General features: G+C 30.1%; 1 protein-coding gene and 1 pseudogene across 1 annotated transcript; both read left to right on the top strand.

Annotated features, from left to right (window-relative positions):
* Positions 1-5,647: 5,647 nt before the first annotated feature.
* Positions 5,648-7,711, top strand: LOC148563532 (replication protein A 70 kDa DNA-binding subunit B-like; annotated as a pseudogene).
* LOC148563531 (uncharacterized) lies at positions 7,706-8,868 on the top strand. Its single transcript, XM_088488982.1, has 4 exons — positions 7,706-7,723; positions 7,867-8,059; positions 8,190-8,495; positions 8,686-8,868. The coding sequence occupies exons 2-4, from the start codon at positions 7,919-7,921 to the stop codon at positions 8,857-8,859; spliced, it is 621 nt and encodes a 206-aa protein (XP_088345108.1). The 5' UTR covers positions 7,706-7,723; positions 7,867-7,918; the 3' UTR covers positions 8,860-8,868.
* The last annotated feature ends 10,928 nt before the right edge of the window (positions 8,869-19,796 follow it).

Here is a 19,796-nt window from a genome sequence, read left to right as displayed (position 1 = left end):
GAAAATATTGTTGTTGATATGCTTCCTGTTCATCCAATCAGACCTAACATGAAATATTTGAATTCTGCTGATCAATGTACCTACTACCCTGCAGTTTGTAGATGGAAAAAAATTGGCCACCATATATGTCTTTGCTTTGGTGGAGAATGTACGAAAATTTTCTGATATAAGGCTTCTCCGTGCTAGACTCTACCTAGCTGGAGAGTTCTCTCATTATGATTCAGATAGTGTAAAATCATCTCCAAGGCTATTTAACATGTGTTCTCATATATGCGACTCAGAGGGACAATTGTATTTTATGAAGGTAACTTGCTGTATCATTTGTTTTATTCTTGCCTAAAGCATGAAAGTTTCCTTTATAGATTTTGTTACTATGTGATAAATGAGATTGCCTTTCAATTATGATTTTGAATACTTTTCAAAATTTACTTCCTCTGAATTTTTGTTAGTATGTTTTTTATTATTTATTATTTTATATCAGTAAAATGTTTTGTATCCCTTATTATTTTGATTGGTGGATTGGGACTTTGAATAGTGATAGGATAAGGAAAAGCAGATGAAGGTCAATGTTATTAGCTTACCACTGTTCATCATGTATAGTGTTCTTATGCTAATGTATATGTTTTGGTGTTTTTATTTTTGGTTGTGATTGAGCTGTCTCGTGGACGAAGAGATCCATTGTACCACCTACAACCTTGCTCATCTTCTCAGAGAATCTCCCTTTTGGCCGTCCTACTTTCTCTCATGTCTCTATCATCTGCTTTGGTCCAAATCATCACAGTGGTAGTGCTGTCTCCAATAGTGAAGGTGATGTGTTTTCTATGTGTTCGTTGATTTTGTTTCAAATAAATATTAATTTACTTTTTTGTAACTGTGATGTATTAGAAAAAAAATTGCAAATCTTTTATTTGTGAAAAGATAAATTGAAACCTTCTTTTCCATGATTCTCTATGTATTTATGAGTGTTCTTTGAGTGTTTTATAGTATTTATTTTTTAATTGAGATACCTGTATATATTTTATTCGGCTGGGTGATACTAATACTGATAATAGTATTACTAAACCATTGGAAGTTGCCTGTGATTATGTTATTTTAGCATAAGTTTATTGTAATTTTAGATAGAAATTGTGTATTTTTAGGTAGATTACTGATATTTATAGTTGTTGGTTATAGAAATTGTGTATTGGTTAAGTAGCTTACTAAGCAACTTCATATCCAATGGGTCCTCAAAATCTCTATTGGTAGCTAACTATTGGCTGGATATCGATTAGCTGGTTGAACCAGGTGATCTGAAGAATTTTTGCTCCTCTCTGGGTTAGCTGCTGGCTTCGGAGAAATATTTCTTCTAGCACCAAGTTAAGTTAAATAATTTTTCTTCTTATCTATTCTAAGAAAAATTGTTCAAACCTTGATATTTTGAATTGTGTCTAATTTCACGATGTCTTTTATTAAAAATGATATAGTGTATTTGTTGAAAATGATATAACTGAGATATTGTTTATTTTTATGAGTCAATATGTATAACACTTATTTTTTTAGTCAAATAACGATAGAGTCTTATTTATGAGAAGAATTGAATAGATGTGCCATATTTTTCATTGTATGTGAAAGTTTTTGTGTTGGTTGTAAATTTGGTTGGTTTATTGGCTTTTTGTTCCTTTTAGATTAATATTAAATTTTTTTATTTTTAACTTTATATTTTATCTTTTTTCCTTTGTGGTTGTTTGATCTTCCACGTTTTGTATGTATCTTAATTTGAAAGGGTTTATTATCTGTAGTTTTTGGTGTTACTGTAAACATCAAGTTTATGTCTTTTTTGATCTTTAGATTTTTTTTTACAGTCGGGATTATTGTCTTGATTTTTATTTGGGTATCTGTTTCTTTTTGTGTGTGTTATTTAGGGGATTGGTTGATTGGGACTTTGAATAGTGATGGGATAAGAAAAAGCAGATGAAGGTCAATGTTATTAGCTTGCCACTGTTCATCATGTATAGTGTTGTTATGCTAATGTATATATTTTGGTCTTTTTTATTTTTGGTTGTGATTGAGCTATCTCGTGGACGAAGAGATCCACTGCACCACCTACAACCTTACTCATCTTCTCAGAGAATCCCTCTTTTGGCTGTCCTACTTTTTCTCATGTCTCTGTCATCTGCTTTGGTCCAAATCGTCGCAGTGGTAGTGCTGTCTCCAATGGTGAAGGTGATGTGTTTTCCATGTGTTCTTTGATTTTGTTTCAAATAAATATTAATTTACTTTTTTATAACTGTGATGTATTAGAAAAAAAATTGCAAATCTTTTATTTATGAAAAGATAAATTGAAACCTTCTTTTTCATGATTCTCTATGTATTTGTGAGTGTTCTTTGTGTGTTTTGTAGTATTTATTTTTTAATTGAGATACCTGTATATATTTTATTCGGCTGGGTGATACTAATACTGATAATAGTATTAGTAAACCATTGGAAGTTGTCTGTGATTATGTTGTTTTAACATAAATTTATTGTAATTTTAGATAGAAATTGTGTATTTTTAGGTAAATTACTGATGTTTACAGTTGTTGGCTACAAAAATTGTGTATTGATTAAGTAGCTTACTAAGTAACTTCATCTTCAATGGATCCTCAAAATCTCTATTGGTGGCTAACTATTGGCTGGAGCTGGACATCGATTAGCTGGTTGAACCAGTTGATCTGAAGAATTTTTTCTCCACTCTGGGTTAGCTGTTGGCTTTGGAGAAAAATTCCTTCTAGCAACAATTTAAGTTAAATAATTTTTTTTTCATACCTATTTTAAGAAAAATTGTTCAAACTTTGATACAATGAAAGAATTTTGTGTTATTCTTGCTCACTATTCAAACACATTGTATCTTGATAATTGTTGGAGTTTTCACATTTTGTTTGTATTTTAATTTCAATTGATTTTTTTATTCATGTTTTTTGGTGTTACTATTAGTATGAAGTTCATGCCTTTTTCGATTTTCAAATTTTTTCAATTGTGGTTTTTGTCTTGCTTTTCTTGTGAGTAGCTGTTTTTTTTTGTCTGGACTATTTTCGTTGGTTGAAAAAAATTGTCTTCACGTCATCTTGGTTGAATTTTACTTTAAATTTGCTACGGTGTAATTGTGATAATTTTATATATGCTCTTCATTTAAGTGATTATGTGAAGAACTGAGCTTTTTTTTAGTGCTAATTTTAGATATGCTCTCGATTTTAGTGTTATACAATTTTAAAGGTGCATGTTATTTTTTCTTTCATAGTTAGTATGATTAATTGTATGTTGATTTTAATTTTTTTTAATGGTTTGAGTTGTTGCTTCGTATTACTAATAGTGTGATTTTTTGTCTCTTATGGTTAGTGGGTCTAATATTACTCTTTGGTCTAATACATGATTGAAAAATTTATTCAGACACTGCAACATCAGAGGATTTTTCTTGTCTCTTTGCGTATTTTGTATATTTTTTTATTGTCTTCTTTTTAATATGCTCATGTGATAATGGTTTACTACTTTATGAGATTTAATTTGTTTATAATGTGTTCCAATTTTTCAACAAAATGGTTTTCCCAAAGTATAGTAGTTTATTTATTTTATTTTGTCTTTTTTTTTTAAATTTCCATGGTGAGTGATGTGTTTGTTTATTTTTTATAGGCCTCTCATCTTAGTTATCAGGATTGATGTGATTGAGAAAGATATTTTGTATTTCCAATAAGATCTCATTTTTTTTCTAACTCCTATATATGTAAAATTACATTTTAAATAAGTGTAGAATTTATTTCTTAGGTTCAGTTTAGTGTGGTGTTTCTTATGCAATAATTTTATATACCTATATTGACTTATGTACTTTTGTTAAATGGATTTGGTAAAAGTTAATAATCTATGTATCAGAAGTCTATTATGAGGTAAAAGGATTCAGTTTGGTGTGGGTGGATTATAGGGTAATTTATGACTTTATAATAGCATTAGATTTGTTGAATAATCTATTTTTCCATTGAAATAGTATTAAATGGTGACTCAATGTATTTTCTCTCTGAATATGAATTTAATTTAATTTTTATATATTTTTTAATTTATTCTACTCATTGTTTTTACACATTGTTTGCTTTGGAGAAATATGAGTCAAAAGAAAATGTAACAAGAGAAAATGGGTGGAAAATAAATTTTTGTTGTTGTTTGGTTTAGGAGAGAAAATTTAAAAAAAAAAAGGAAAAAATGAGTTGGAGTTCATGTAATTCTTTTCTCTTCATTCATTCATGAGATGAAAATAGATGGAAAATGTGCCAATAATATCAAAATGAGAACTTTGTCCTTTATTTAGTAGAGATATTAAAATTTTTAAATTTATTCTCTTTAAAATTTTAAAATACATCTCTCTTGTTATTTAATTTTAAAAAATATTTTTTGTTAGATAAAATATTAGTTAAAAAGTGGGGTAACTTATTTATTTTATTTTTTTCTCACCCTACATCATGGATGATATGTTGACTGCTTTTTATAGGTTTTTATTGTTTGTTGTGATGATTGATGATTTGATGTGATTGACAGGGGTAGTTGGTATTTTCAAGTATATTTTACTTTATTTATTATTACTAGGTACCATATGTGTCAACTCAACTTTTTTGGTTTAGAAAGTTGGGACAGTTTGTGACTTTTCCTTCTTTGGACTGTTTTAGATTCTAGTTATAGATTGCACCTATCAAATCACTTAGGCAATGAACTATAATTTACTTAATATATTAATATTAATATATAATATATAGATATAGATATATAGTTACTACCTATACTAGAAATACATTATCCAAGAAATTATGTTGGATTTGACTTATAAGTTAATATTGGTATTCTAACCATTTTCTATTAAGTGTTATATATTTAGGTTGAATGCCTAATTGATTTTTTGAAAATATTAATGTTCTTTTGATATTGCTGCTCTTTTTATTTTTATTTTGTTTGTGATTGATTATTCTAATTGATTTGTTGGTTGATAATTATATTTATCTTTAGTTGATTTTTTTATTTTTCTTTTCCTGCATTTGAAGTTTTGGAATTTAGTTGTTAATGGTTTATATTGATTTAGTAAGTTCACTTAGATATTGGTGGGTTATAAGATATTTTATATCTCTATGATAGTGTGAAATATTATATTTATTAGTCCCTTTTAATCAATTCTCTTATTATTCTATAATAGTATAATAGTCAGGTGAGATTTACTAATAGATGTCATTTTCTATTCAATTTGTTCCTCATATGTATATGCACACATGTTCAAATAGATTAGATGTTAGTGGGTTTTAGGGTATTCTATTCTATTACTTTATAATGGTATGAGATTTGTTGGAATCTGTCCTTTCTTATTCAATTGGTGCCCAGAGAGGATAGCATATGTGTTCTTAATTGTGGTAGCTACATATGTATGGATGTATAGATATGTATGTGATAGATTTTAGATGAAGTATGCTATGTGATACATATTTTTCCACCATTTCTTTGAGATATTCAAATTCAAATATTTTGGTGATTTCTTAGCTTGTCTATAAAAAGGACTCTTTGGTTGTATGGTCCAATGCACCTCCTTCCTTCTCTGAAATCCTTTGTTTTTTGTTTCTATTTATTTTCTTAGTTTTCTTTATTGTGTTTGGTGGTTGAGCCAATGCCTCCTCCATTTGATTCTATCTCTAAGATCCACCCTCCAAGAGAGGCATGGAGACTTAAAGTTAGGGTACTAAGAACTTGGATTGTTCCTTCATTTGGAAATCATGATGTTGCAAATTCAATGGAAATTCTTCTTGTTGATAAAGATGTGAGTGGCTATTCATTGTTAGTTTTGGGTTGATTTTATTTAGGGCTTTCTTTCCTCTTGAATTGTAGTTGTTGTAACTGTTTTTTTTATTTGTTGTTATTTTCTTATGCAGTCTAACAAAATCCAGGCAATTGTTAAGAAACAGCTCATAAATAAGTTTAAAGAGAATATTATTGAGAGTCAAACATACCGAATGTCATATTTTAGTGTTGTTCCAAACCAAGGCAATTATAGGGCAGCAGAACATGAGTTTAAGTTGGTTTTCCTTAACCATACAACTGTTATTCCTGTCCCTAATAATGCTATTCCCAAGACATGTTTTAGTTTTTGTCCATTTGACGAGCTCTTAAAAATGACTGAAGATTATGTTTACTTAGTCTCCCTTCATTTTCTTTTTTTGTTTCAGTTTGTTGCCTTTTTTTTGGTTAATTTTTATGGAAGCGTGCACTTTTGAACTGTAATTTTATTTATGTTTGTTTTTTGGATAGATGTTATTGGTTTGCTAACTTTTGTCGGTGAAGAGAAAGAGTATGTGAAAGATGGCAAAGTGATGAAGATTATTATTCTTGAATTATCTTCAAAAGAGTTTGTTTTATGTGTCTTATATAGAAGTTGATTGTGTTTTGTATTGGTCACCTATTATTTATGTTAAGCACTGTCCTGTTAGTTTTTAGTGGTGTTTTATATTGAATTGTTAATGGATCTAAGTTTTTAAAAAATATTTTTTTTAGGTTGACAATACGCTGTGCACTATTTGGGGAATGCGTGGATGAAGTGTATCGTTTCTTAGGTTCTGATTATATGGAGCAGCCAGTTGTTGTGATCCAACTTGCCAAAGTTAAATTCTTTAGGGATAGTGAATATTATAATGTCTAGGCTTCCCAATTTCTTCTGAAATTTCTCTGTTTTATATTTAGTTTCCTGTTTTTCCTTATTTATTTATTCAGCTGGGTGTTTTGTAGGATAAGTTGGTCTCCAAAATGTTATGCATGCTACTCGCCTATTCTTTAATCCTGATTTGGCTGAAGTATTTGATTTCAAAAACAGGTTATTGGATAGTATCTTAATAAATGACATGTTTAGTTCATTGGTGTTCTTATTTATAGTTTTAACTTGGTTAATATAATTTCATTTTATTCTCTTTATTTGTGTTTTAAGTTTAGTTGATATTGTTTCTATTTTTTTTTTCCGGATCTTTCTTTTTTTTTTTCTTATTCTTCTATGATGATTAGTATGGTTGACCAAGATATCAATGGAACACAACCATTGTTTATTGCTAATGAGGACAAGGGTGTTTCATTGGAATATGATTTTATGCGGCTTACTAAGAGATGCACTATTGAGGAACTCCATGATAACAATGAGGTTTAGTAAGTTTTTCCATGTTTTTAGTCAATTTTGACTTAGTTGTCTTTTGATGAAAAACTTATAAAAAATTATGTTTTCCATTTATATCTCAATGTTTATTTTTTATGTTATAATAGGAAGGGTCTTTTGTGATTTTGGGTACTGTGAGATCTATTGTGGATGAGGGACCTTGGTGGTATTCAGCTTGTGTTTGTGAGAAGTCAATTCAGCCTCAAGGTGGTGCATATTATTGTGATTTTTGTCAGCACTATGTTACCAATGTGACTCCTAAGTATGTTGTGTTTATTTCTTTCTGTGTGATCTTCTCTGTTTTTTTTCATTCTTTTTCCTTCTGTTGTTTAATTCTCCTTGTTCCATTTTTCTAATTATAGTTATTTTGTTGTTTTTTTTGTGTTAAATTTCTTATTGGGTAATTCTTCTATGGTCAGATATAGGATCAAAATAGCTATTGAGGATGATAATGGGCATGGTGTATTTGTCTTATTCGATCGTGAGGCTGCTTACTTATTTAAAAAATCATGTGCTGATCTGTTTGGAGAGGTTTAAAAGGATGCAAGTGTATGTTTTATTCTTTTTTCTGTTGTTGAGTTTAATAGTGGATAAGATCTGTTTGTGCCATATATAATTGTTTGTTGACTGTGTTTGAGTGTGTATTTGGTCCTTGAGTTTTCTAAGAACCATGTGTTCAAATTATTTCACAGGTTGTTTGTGGAGATAGTTATCCTGTGATGTTCCAGCAATTGCTGGAAAAAAATGCTTCTTAATATAGATACCAAGAGTGTTGGTGCAGACAAATATTTCGAAACTTTCCGTGTAAGAAGAGTTTGCGATGATGCTGCTATTATTGCCATGTTTGAGTTGCCTAACTATAATGCGGATGATGAGCATACGAAGGTTGTATCTTCAAACTCGTGTATTTGATATGTACCTGTCTCATAATGTTGTTTTAGTTTATTCCTTCCTTCTTCTTTATTGGTTTTTTTTCGTTTGATTTTCTTTTATTTTTTTAATAAATCGTGTTTAGGATGGTTATTTGGAAAAGATCCCTTCAAGTGACCATGGATATATTGTTGGCAAGAAGGATCCGTGTGAGGTGCTGGATGAGGGTATCACTTCTGATGGGAATTGTTCCAATATAAAGACAAACTGCAGGCCTTTGATTGATTTTCTTGGTGAAAAGGGTGCTGAAATTCCTAGATTGGATGATATAAGTAGTGAAGTTGATATTATAAAAGAGAAAGGGAAAATTGTTGATGATAGTGTACTTGTTGATAGGAAGTGCAGCCTCGAAATTGAGGTCCTCTTGAATTCTCCTCCCAGGAAAACTACGGTAATTTGTTTATTGGGAGTGATTTAAATTATGAATGTGTTGGTTGGTTAAATTATTTATTGTGTTCCATGCATTACGGACGATAATAAATTTTATTGGGCTGGAAAATTAAGATTATTTGTCTATCTATATGGTTGCATGTTCTCTGCTATTTACATTTATTCAATTATTCCATTCTTTTGCATGGTAGGATGTACTTTCTGCTGTTCTTGATGGATCCCATGTTCACGTGATCAAGAAAGAGACTGTTTACAATCCTCCTAGGGGTGGAAAGGTTAAGAGAAATCTGAAGAAAGCTTTTGATGATGTTGCTGATGAGGAGCTTGGCCCAACTTCCAAGGTTCTCAAGAACTGTGATCTTTGAGATGTTTTAATGGAGCTGCTGGTGTTACTATGAAATAGTCTACTAATCTAAGAAATAGTTAAGTTATATGCACTGAATCCAATGTTTCAAACGGATATGAAGATGTTGTCTCTTTGTCCCATCCATTTTTTGAGTTGTGTCCAAAGACTAACATGGTTTGATAGTTCACCTTTGTTTGTTTCTATTTTGCTAGGGATTGTACATAGTGTCCTGTATAAATGATGTGATATGGTCAGGTTATGGATTTTAGGTTATTTTGAATTTGCACATATGATGTTTATTTAAATATATGTATGTACGTTCTTGTGAAAGTACAAGACAAAATGAAATCCAGCAACTTTTCTATTTATTCATGTATTGTGTACTTTTAATTTCGTTAACGGTTGGTTTGTAGTTATTCAAGTATCCTAGCAAGATATTTTTCTTTTTATAATGTCGCAGCTAGAAGATAATAATAATAATAATAATAATAATAATAATAATAATAATAATAATAATAATAATAATAACAATTTTGTCAATATTAAAGGATAAACATGCAAGATTACTGCGAGTGTCAAACAAGGAATTATGAGTTATATGTTGTTCTTTTAGCTAGCTATGTACTAGGTATATTGTGTTATTAGGTATAGCTTAAATACTATGGTTGGTGAGTCACGTTTTCTACATATTTTTGTTAGACTAGCCTCACATGCATATTAAATATTTAGGTTTTAGATTTTTTCTCTCATTCCTATTGTAGCTTTAATTCATAGATATCTATATATGCGTGTGTGTTTATATATATGTGTATAGTTTTGTTTGTTGAAGTGATTTGTTGGTATCCTTTCACAAAAAAAATTACTCAAGTGTCATGTTGAAGATTCTTTGTTGCATAGTGGTGTATTTATCTTCTATTGTTTTTGTGAGAGAAATCAAGTTTAAATGTCTCACTTATGTGCTTCTGCAAGGCTATATAGAAAAGAATGTTTAAAAAGAAAATGAAGTCAAAGATCTCAACATTCACATAGTCCAGGTAAATTTTTTTACGTATTTCTCAACTAAATGTTACATATGGTATATATTGTACGGTGCTCATTGTTGTTTGTGATATTTTATAGGAAATGTTGTTGCCTCATTACCTAGCACTACATCCACAAATACTATAGGTTATTTTTCTTTTTTCTTAATGGCTAAATATTGTAGATTTTCATTCCTTTTCACCTATCATATTTGTTGTTGTTATTGTGGATTTTTTTTATATATGGGCTTTCATTTTTACTTGTTTTTTATAATTTTTCTTAATACTATTTTATTTCTTTCTTTATTTGAATGTTCTTTTGATTTTTTTAAATATCAGATGATGTATGTGTTGATCGAGATGCTAGCGGTCTAACACAAAATTTATTAATTTCAGGTACTATTAATGTATCTTGAATGTATCTTGAATATTAGTTTCCTTTAATTTTTTTACTATTTCATATTCTATGTTTAATTTTATTTTTATTTTCTGGGGGATTCTTTTTTATTTCGTATTATAAATGATATGTGTGTAACATGTATTTAAAATATCAAAGATTAATTATGCTTACTCTATGATTTTTTTTTTTACAAAAAATAGATGAATCAGATATATATGATCCTTCCATAAATTCATGTAATCTATTTGGTTCTCTGATTGATCATGCTCTTTTTTTGCAAAGTGAGCTCCAAGGTATTTGTTTTTTTTTTAACTGTTTGTTTTGTTATATGATAATATTTCTTTTTATCGTTTGATTTAATTTGTATGTATTGATTTATTTAATTTATTCACACTAATTTTTATCGCATATTTATTATTATCTGTTTGATTTTTTCGATTACAAATATGGAGATGTGATGCATAGTAAATGTATTTATCTATATATAAATGTAAATTTATAAATGCAAAGGAAATTCCAATACAAGTGATAATAGAGAATAAAAATTTTGGTTTTAAATATGATGATCTATGAATGATTATTTTACATCATTTTTGGTTCATTGCATTTCTATAAGCAAAATATTGATAGATACTTGTCATCCCTTTTCAACGTATTTGTGGTGTAAGGTGATTGCAGTGATTTTTCTTTCTGTTTGAAATCTATACATGGTGTCTTGATATTGGTGATGCTGATTACACTTGTTCATTTTGTGGGATAAACTTTTAGTTATTAGAGCGCGTTGAAAAATATTCAATAGTAAATCAACCAATATTTACACTTTGATGCTCGAAAGAAAAAGTTCAATTGTCCTATTTGCAAAGGCCTCCAGAATTATTGTAACCTTATAGATGGTCGTGATAATAAGTGTTTGCATTTTCAAAAAAATATCAGATCGTACAATAGTATGTTTGCATTCATTTTGTTTGGAAGTAAAGTGCATGACTCAATTAATGATGGTAGTGGACCACCTCAATTTATCATAAATGGCAAGTTTATCATAGAATTGGGAGTTTGCTACCAACTATTGGTGAAAATCTAAAATTTGCACAGTTATATATTTATGACACACAGCATGAAGTAGTCAATCGCCAGGGGATTTTCGGGTATGTTCTTTTCTACTTCTATGGTTGATTATTATTATGATTATTTTCTATTATATGTGTATGATTTTTAATTTTTTATTTTATACTATGGACTAGAGAGATTTTAAATAAATTGTTGTATTATGTCTTTCTGTAGGCAAATAACTGAAATAGATAACGAATTGATAATTGGTCTAATGCAAATGATTGATGAACACAATGTTATAGCCCAATTATTTCAGAGAACTCGACAATTTTATGAGTATCATCATTCGCAAGAATTTTGTTTGAGATTGTTTTCTCAGCGAGTACATGATCCAAGAATTTACAATTATCCTTCGTGTGATGAGATTGCTGCTTTGATAGTTGGAGATTTCAAATCATCTGATCGTGGTCGTGATGTTATTGTTTAGTCCACCAGTGGTCAATTGCAACGGATTTATGAAACTCATGCTTTATACTTGCCATTACAGTATCCTTTACTTTTTCCTTATGGTGAGGATGGGTATCAATTGAACATCCTGTATCGAGGGGTTCACAATACTTACGTACGTGGAAGAAGGATGAGGATGTCTTTGCGTGAATTTGTGAGTTTTTTATTACAAATGAGAGAAGATGAGGGAAGCATCATTCACAAAGCTAGGAGGTTGTTCCAACAATTTGTTGTTGATTATTTTGCATCGATAGAATCATAGAGACTCTTTGAAATCAGGAAGAAACAAAGTACAATTAGAGGGGAGTTTTTGCATGGTATAGAGGAAGCTATGCAATGTGGTGATGTTGAAGCATCCTCAATTAGGACAAGGGTTATACTATCATCTTCTTTTACAAGTGGTAAACATGATATGTTTAATAATTGCCAGAATACCATGGCAATTTGCAAGCATTATGGTTATCCTGATTTATTCCTCACTATTACTTGTAATCTAAATTGGCCTAAATTTCAAAGATATACCTGTCGTGAAGGGATTCCAATTGCTGATAGACCGGATATTTTTTGTCGAGTTTTTCATGCTAAGCTAAAGTGTCTTCTAACTGACCTTAAAGATGGCACTTTTTTTTCTCCTCTCAATGCTGGTATATTTTTTGTATTTCTTTGATTTTATATTTTTTTCAGGACTAACTTATAATTTGTTTTTATTGTATAGTTTATTTTTATATTTATTGATTTATCAATTGTTATTTTATGTAAGTATGTATACAATTGAGTTTCAAAAAAGAGGATTACCCCATGCATATTTTTTGCTTTGGCTTAATAGAAGAAACATGTTGCAGAATGTTGAACTTATTGATGAATTAATTTGTATAGGATGGTCACAAAATATATGATTCATGGTCCGTGTGGTAGAATACGGCCGGCTTCTCCCTGTATGAAAGATGGTAAATGTTTAAAGTTTTACCCTAAGCAGTTTGTGAATGAGACTATATTTGATGATGATGGTTATCCAGTATATAAACATCGTGACATGGGTATTACTGTCAAGTTGAGCGGTACAGATATTGATAACAGATTTGTTGTACCTTATAATCCGTTATTGTTAATGAAATATCAGTCTCACATAAACTTAGAATTTTGCAACAAGTCAAATGTTATCAAATATCTTTTTAAGTATGTCAACAAGGGCCTTGATCGTTTGACTGCTACAATGGACCAATCAACGAGTGGTTGTCAAAACTCGCAGGTTGTGGATGAGATTAAATAGTATTATGATTATCGTTATCTTTCTCCTTCAGAGTCCATGTGGAGAATATTTGCATATGATATACTGTTAGGATTTGGTTGAATTAGTCCCACATTGCTTAGGACAGCAAATGGAGTGGGTGGCCTAGGCTATAAATATGAGGCTAAGTTCTCCATTTGTTTTTGCACCAGTCAGAAACACTTTAAGCTTGTATCTGATTTTTCTTTTCCTCTGTACTCTTTGATTAGAGAGTGTTGTGAGGTGTAGTTAGATATTTGCTTTGAGAGAGTGTGGGTGTACTGGGGTGCCGGTGTTAGAGAGAAAGAAGTCTATGTGTTGTAACAATTTTCACATAGTGATATTCTCTGGTTGTCATTTGACAACGGCCGTGGTTTTTTCTCCGGTAATTGGAGTTTCCACGTTAAATTCTTGTGTTGTGATTGTGTCTATTTTATTTCTCTGTGAAGGTATCTTCTCAAGGGGGAATGGTGTATTATTCCTAACATGTGGTATCAGAGCTTCGGTTCGGTGGGATTTTGTCCTGTGGCTTGAGGTTGATCTTTGGTTGCTGTTGTTGTTGCTGGAAGGCAGTGTGACACTGTGAGAGTGCAGTTTGGAAAGGTTCTGGCTAAGGAAAGACTTGGTATTTAAGTGTGTCCATTGTGACCCACCTCTCTTTCCTGGGGACCCTTCCTAGTGCACGGTCTACAGTTGAGTTATACTATTCAAGTATACGGTTGCAACAATGTCAGGATATTCAAGTGCTGTGAAGCTTGAAATAGAGAAATTTGATGGAAGAATCAATTTTGGCTTGTGGCAAATACAAGTCAAGGATGTGTTGATACAATCAGGTTTGCACAAGGCGTTGAAGGAGAAGATCTCTGGTTGCTCTCTCTATGAGAGAAGATGATGTTCTCTAGAAGACAAGAAGTATCCTCATGGTATTGCCGCACTGCCATGGATAAGGATAAGTTGTGGCAATCGGGTCCACAATTGCACACAGGCATTGGTTGGCGTTGAGATGCAAGGTGTGTGGCGGAGTTAGGTCGATGGTTGAAGAACTTCCAGGAAAAGCCAATTTGGAAGTTGCACCATGAATTTTCAGCAAGGTTTCGATCTGTACCAAGGCGAAATGCTTGGAGTGGTCTAACTCCAAGTGAGTATACTTTCATGGTGGAGTATGATAGTTCTCTGAACTATGATTGTCGGTATAGACAATGGCAGCAAAGAATTGTCGGTGTTGACCATGGAAGCTGAAGATGTGTGACTATTTCAATCAAGGTGGAGATTGTTAGGATTTGGTTGAATTAGTCACACATTGCTTAGGATAGCAAATGGAGTGGGTGGCCTAGGCTATAAATATGAGGCTAAGTTCTCCATTTGTTTTTGCACCAGTCAGAAACACTTTAAGCTTGTATCTGATTTTTCTTTTCCTCTGTACTCTTTGATTAGAGAGTGTTGTGAGGTGTAGTTAGATATTTGCTTTGAGAGAGTGTGGATGTACTGGGGTGCCGGTGTTAGAGAGAAAAAAGCCTATGTGTTGTAACAATTTTCACATAGTGATATTCTCTGGTTGTCATTTGACAACGGCCGTGGTTTTTTCTCCGGTAATTGGAGTTTCCACGTTAAATTCTTGTGTTGTGATTGTGTCTATTTTATTTCTCTGTGAAGGTATCTTCTCAAGGGGGAATGGTGTATTATTCCCAACATATACATCATAGATGGCCTGCTGTGCAGCGAATGACTTTTCATTTGCCAAATCAACAGTATGTTGTGTTTGATGATAATGACATTGTTAGTTCAGTATTTGTTTGGAATAGAGATTTGATGACGATGTTTACTGCTTGGATGTTAGTTAATAGGTGATATGCTGAAGGGTAATGTTTGACATATGTTGAGTATCCAAGTAAATCTATATATGATCCAGAATCTAGGGAATGGATGCCAAGACGAAAGGGGTTTTCAATTGGTAGATTAAGTTTTGCTCATCCATCTACAGGTGAATTGTTTTACATGCGATTATTGTTGAATGTTCAAAGAGGTTGCACCAGTTTCCGAAGTATAAGAACAGTTAATTCAATTGTACATGATACATTTCAAGATGCATGTTTAGCTGTGGGTTTTTTGGTTGATGATAATGATTTGTTTAAGCTATTAAAGAAGTTGCTGATTTGTCATCGAAAGAGCAGTTAAGGAAGTTTTTTATGACATTGTTGTTATCTGGTTCTATTATGTGGCCATTGTTTGTTTGGAAGGAAACTTGGACGTTGTTATATGATGGTATCCTTTATTATAGACGACGAGAACTTGGATTTCTAGGTATGATTTTTTTTATTAAATTGTGAAACTTGTCTAATAGAAATTGTTTGTGTGTATGTATAGATTCATATGCACGCGTGTCCGTGCGTGCACACATGTGTATATAAACACACAGTTTGTTTTTAATCTAGATGCTAAATCTTTATTTTGGGTTTCTAAGCAACTTGTAATTATAGGGTTACAAATGACTGAAAGTGAATTACAGACTTTCTGTCTGATTGAGATTGAGAAGTTGCTCCAAAATAATGGAAAGTCGTTAAGAGATTATGCCGGTATGCCATGTCCAGATATGCAATTGGTTTCTTAATTCAGTAACTCTATGATGTTACGGGAAATGTAATGATATTGCTTTATTAATCTAGGAGCATGATTCAAATTTATTGAAGTTGAATGAAGAACAGAGAGTTATATATGAAAAAATTGTCAATTGTGTTAGTAACAAAGAATGTAGATGGTTTTTTATATATGGAAGTGTTATATTTGGGTGAGTTTTCTCATGGAAGTAATGTATGTTATTATGCATGTGTGGAGGTCATATGGTTGTTTTTAAATTTATAAACAGTCGCTTTGTCTTATTCAAATCATCAGATGACAATGATTTATCTTCTCTTTTTTATCATTATTTGGTATATTAAGTGTTAATAGTTTCCATTAATACCATTTCATTGCTTAAATTTAAACTCTTCCATTAGTGAAATTTATCAGTTTTACCAAAGATGGTGGCTTTTTAGTTTATTTGTTTGGACTTTGGAGACTTAGGTCAAACTCCAAGATAAACCTTTCATTGGTATTGAATAAGTTTATGATTTTTTAGAGGCAATTGTGTTGTGATGCTTTGCTAATTATTTTTTTGTGTATGATAAATTAACTTGATATGCTTAAATATGTCTTCTATTTTTTATTTTTCCTTCCTTCCAATTTAACATGAGAGTTTGGTTTTTTCAGTTGTCGTGCTAGCTAGTTTGGAGATCGAAAGTCATCAAATGAAGAAGCACTTGATGGAATACCTGGATTTGAAAAAGCTAATTCTTCATTCATTTCACGACTTGCTTCTTCTGGCAAAGTGAAAAAGATGTTTGCTCATTGTTTAAATGGAGTAAATGGATATTGTATTTTTGCTATTGGACATGTTGTGCAGCCTAAGGTGAATGTGACTCGATTATTACCAGACCAGTATGTTACTTCTCAAATATACTTTATTCGTTGTTATAAATTGCTCATTCGGGATAATTTTGTTTTTTAACCATATGAAAGGTTTTGCATGCTTGAATACTAAGTCTTTATTCTTCTGTTTATGATATTTCCTTTTCAAAAATTCATACTTTGACATATTTGACATGGGAAAAAAATATTAGGCCTCATTACAGTGTCAATATGACGGGGGTTCAAGTTGGCCATAGTTTTTTTTAGTCTATCAACAGATGCATCTCAACAAGGGAAGAGACAAGGGTCAATAATTGATAGTGGCACAACCTTGGCCTATTTATTTGAAACAACTTATGAGCCACTAATGTCTAAGGTATATAACAGTTTCATTGTTTTAAGAAACTTTATGTATTTTAGTTTGAATTGTTTTCTTTGGATAAATAATTACTGAACAACCTGATTTAAAAGTCCAGACTCTCGATGACGAGTATATATGTTTTCAGTACACTGGAAGGTTTGATGCATTATATGCATGGAAACATTCTTCCACAGTATTAATGCTTTGATGGGGTTTTATCAAAATCTTCTCTTTCTTGAGTACACATCTGAAATTGAAATGTTTATACATCCATGTTCTGCTTATATATGATGTTTCACTATTGGATGAAACAACATAGGTATTATGAAAATCCTTTATTTTGTGGCTAGATTTGAAAGGAAAGGCCTATAGTGGGAGTGGTCTTGAAATGTTAGTCCATGATTAGCATTAGAAATGTTAGCAATGCACGATGAATTTGGTGTTTTTGAAGGTCACTTCTATAGAGTTCTTTCTGACATGGCAATTAAGCATGGCATGACTGGATTGCAATATGGATCTCAACAATTATGCTTTCTATAGGGACCTGACTTTAGCGCTTGAAAAGATATTTTGCTGTTTAACTCTCGGTGAGTTCTTCTTTACAAACTACCACTACTTTTCTTATAGTTATCATTACAGAATTAAGATAACACATATTTCGGTAAAACATAGCTATGAAAATTATGTTAGAAAAGAATTCTTTATTCATATTTTACATTAGCATCATAATCTAAATTGTAATTTTTGTCTAAAACATAACTATCATGATATCTAATTCTATAACTTGCTCTTTCTTTCTACTCAAATGTTAATAAAAATTCATATTCTAAGTGACATAATAATCACTGATTTTATATCATCTCTTTCTTTCTACTCAAATGTTAATAAAAATTCATATTTCAAATGACATAATTTCACAACCTTTTCCCAACCATTTTGCAACCAAACTTAATCTTTTTTTCATTCACTGCTAACAAACTTCTTGTTCCTTATTGTTTGGTAGCTTCATCATTGTAAGGGCTGGATTCTTTTCTTATTCTTTTTCGACACAATTCTTTTAAATCATCTGAAAAAAAAATATAACATACATGTTAGATAATAAATAAATAACATGCTATAAGTATTATGCATGAAAAAGAAATAAACATAAATTTAAAAGTATATTTTATTATGAAATTCAAAATACAAGTATCTGGGATAAAAAAATATATAAATTGAAATATTATGCATTATCTAGATTTTCCAAATGTTTTGTATAAGTAAAGTTTAGTTTGAGATCTTACTGCTTATTTTAATAAAAAAAAAATACAGTTGTATGCTTGGCCACATCTACTTTGGTCTCTGTGATGTGGGTTTTCCCCCATGCTATTAATAGATTTAAAAAGTCATTGTGGTTGCTGAATTTAACATGAAAGAATATAAATTATATAAATGAAAAAATTAAAAAATATATATCAACTAGAATACTTACGTTGTTTTTCATTTGATTGTTTGTATGCTAACTTCATGCAGGCAACTACAAAGGATTGAAAACTCAGCTACTTTTTATCAGGTTTTGGGTGAATGGAATGGTTGGAATGATAATTGGTATAAATAAAATTTCAAATTGTGTTGGTTTTTTTGTAAAACTGTGTGCTAGGGTCAAAACCACTCATTATAGTGGTTTCTATATCTGACACTATTATGGTACCTATATATTATATTGTTTGAAAAGTAATTCATTTCATCGTCTTCATTTTTTTTATGTTATTCAATGGGTGTAACTTTGTACAATAAAAAAACCAAACTTAATTGATGCTATTAATTACCAGCAATTTTTTTTGGTTGATTCCAAGCATTTATAACTGAGTAGTACATATAATTTGTAGTACTTGCGCAAAAACATGAACAATATATGACTCAAATGATACAGTGACAAAATTCAATCCTCCAGTGGTTTAATATTTTTGGTATGATCCATAGTAAATTATAATTTTGATTCTTATAAACTTTAATTTTTTAATAAAATAACTTTTGAAAAAAGGGGTATTTTAACTTTTCAAATGTAGTCTTAATTTAATAAAATATAAAAATTTATTTTGTAAGTGAAAAATAATTCATATATTTAATCTACTTTTTTATACGTTAGAATATTAAAAGATCTATTAAAGAATAAATATAAAAAATTATTTCCTATATCAAGAGTAATAATATATCAATATAGTATGGTATTGATTTAATTACATATGTCTTGATCCGAGTCAATGTGAACCATGATCCACAATAAAATGAATATCTTTTTGTAACAATGTGAGATATTTTTATTATTAATTGAGATATTTTTCATCTTCATAAAAAAATTACGTTTGTTATTTTTTATTATTAATATAGTGTATGTATTCTTATACAATGAAAAATATTATATATATCATTATAATTATTTGTAAAAAAATATTTTTTCATACTAGTAGTACAAGAACAACAACAATAACAATAATAATAATAGTATTACAATAGAAAATAATAATTATACTATTAAAATGCTAGAAATATTAAAATATTGTCGATATAGTATCTTTATGAAAAAGTAGAAAATTACTTTTTTGATGAACTATTTTAAATTCAATTTCAAATAATATAATATACTATCATATAATCTAAAAATAAAATATATCCAATTTAATATGGATAATATGTGAGATTGTTATTATTATGATATTTATTATTATTAATTTCGCATTCATGGTTAAAGGTTGTACGGTTTTGGAAGATATAAAGAAAATAGTGATATCTATAATATTCAATACAAGATAAAAAAAAGTGATAAAATTTTTAGTTATTATTATTATTATTGAAAAAAATGTTTAAACCTTTTTTAGATAATCATTAATTTCAGTCTATTTTTTTGAATATTTAACAAATTTTAATA

The sequence above is a fragment of the Arachis ipaensis genome, chromosome B5, assembly GCF_059453495.1.
Source record: "Arachis ipaensis isolate K30076 ecotype BB chromosome B5, ASM5945349v1, whole genome shotgun sequence".
NCBI classification, from domain to species: domain Eukaryota; kingdom Viridiplantae; phylum Streptophyta; class Magnoliopsida; order Fabales; family Fabaceae; genus Arachis; species Arachis ipaensis.
Note: the sequence above shows the minus strand (reverse complement) of the source record. Positions and strands in the feature narration are given on the sequence as shown.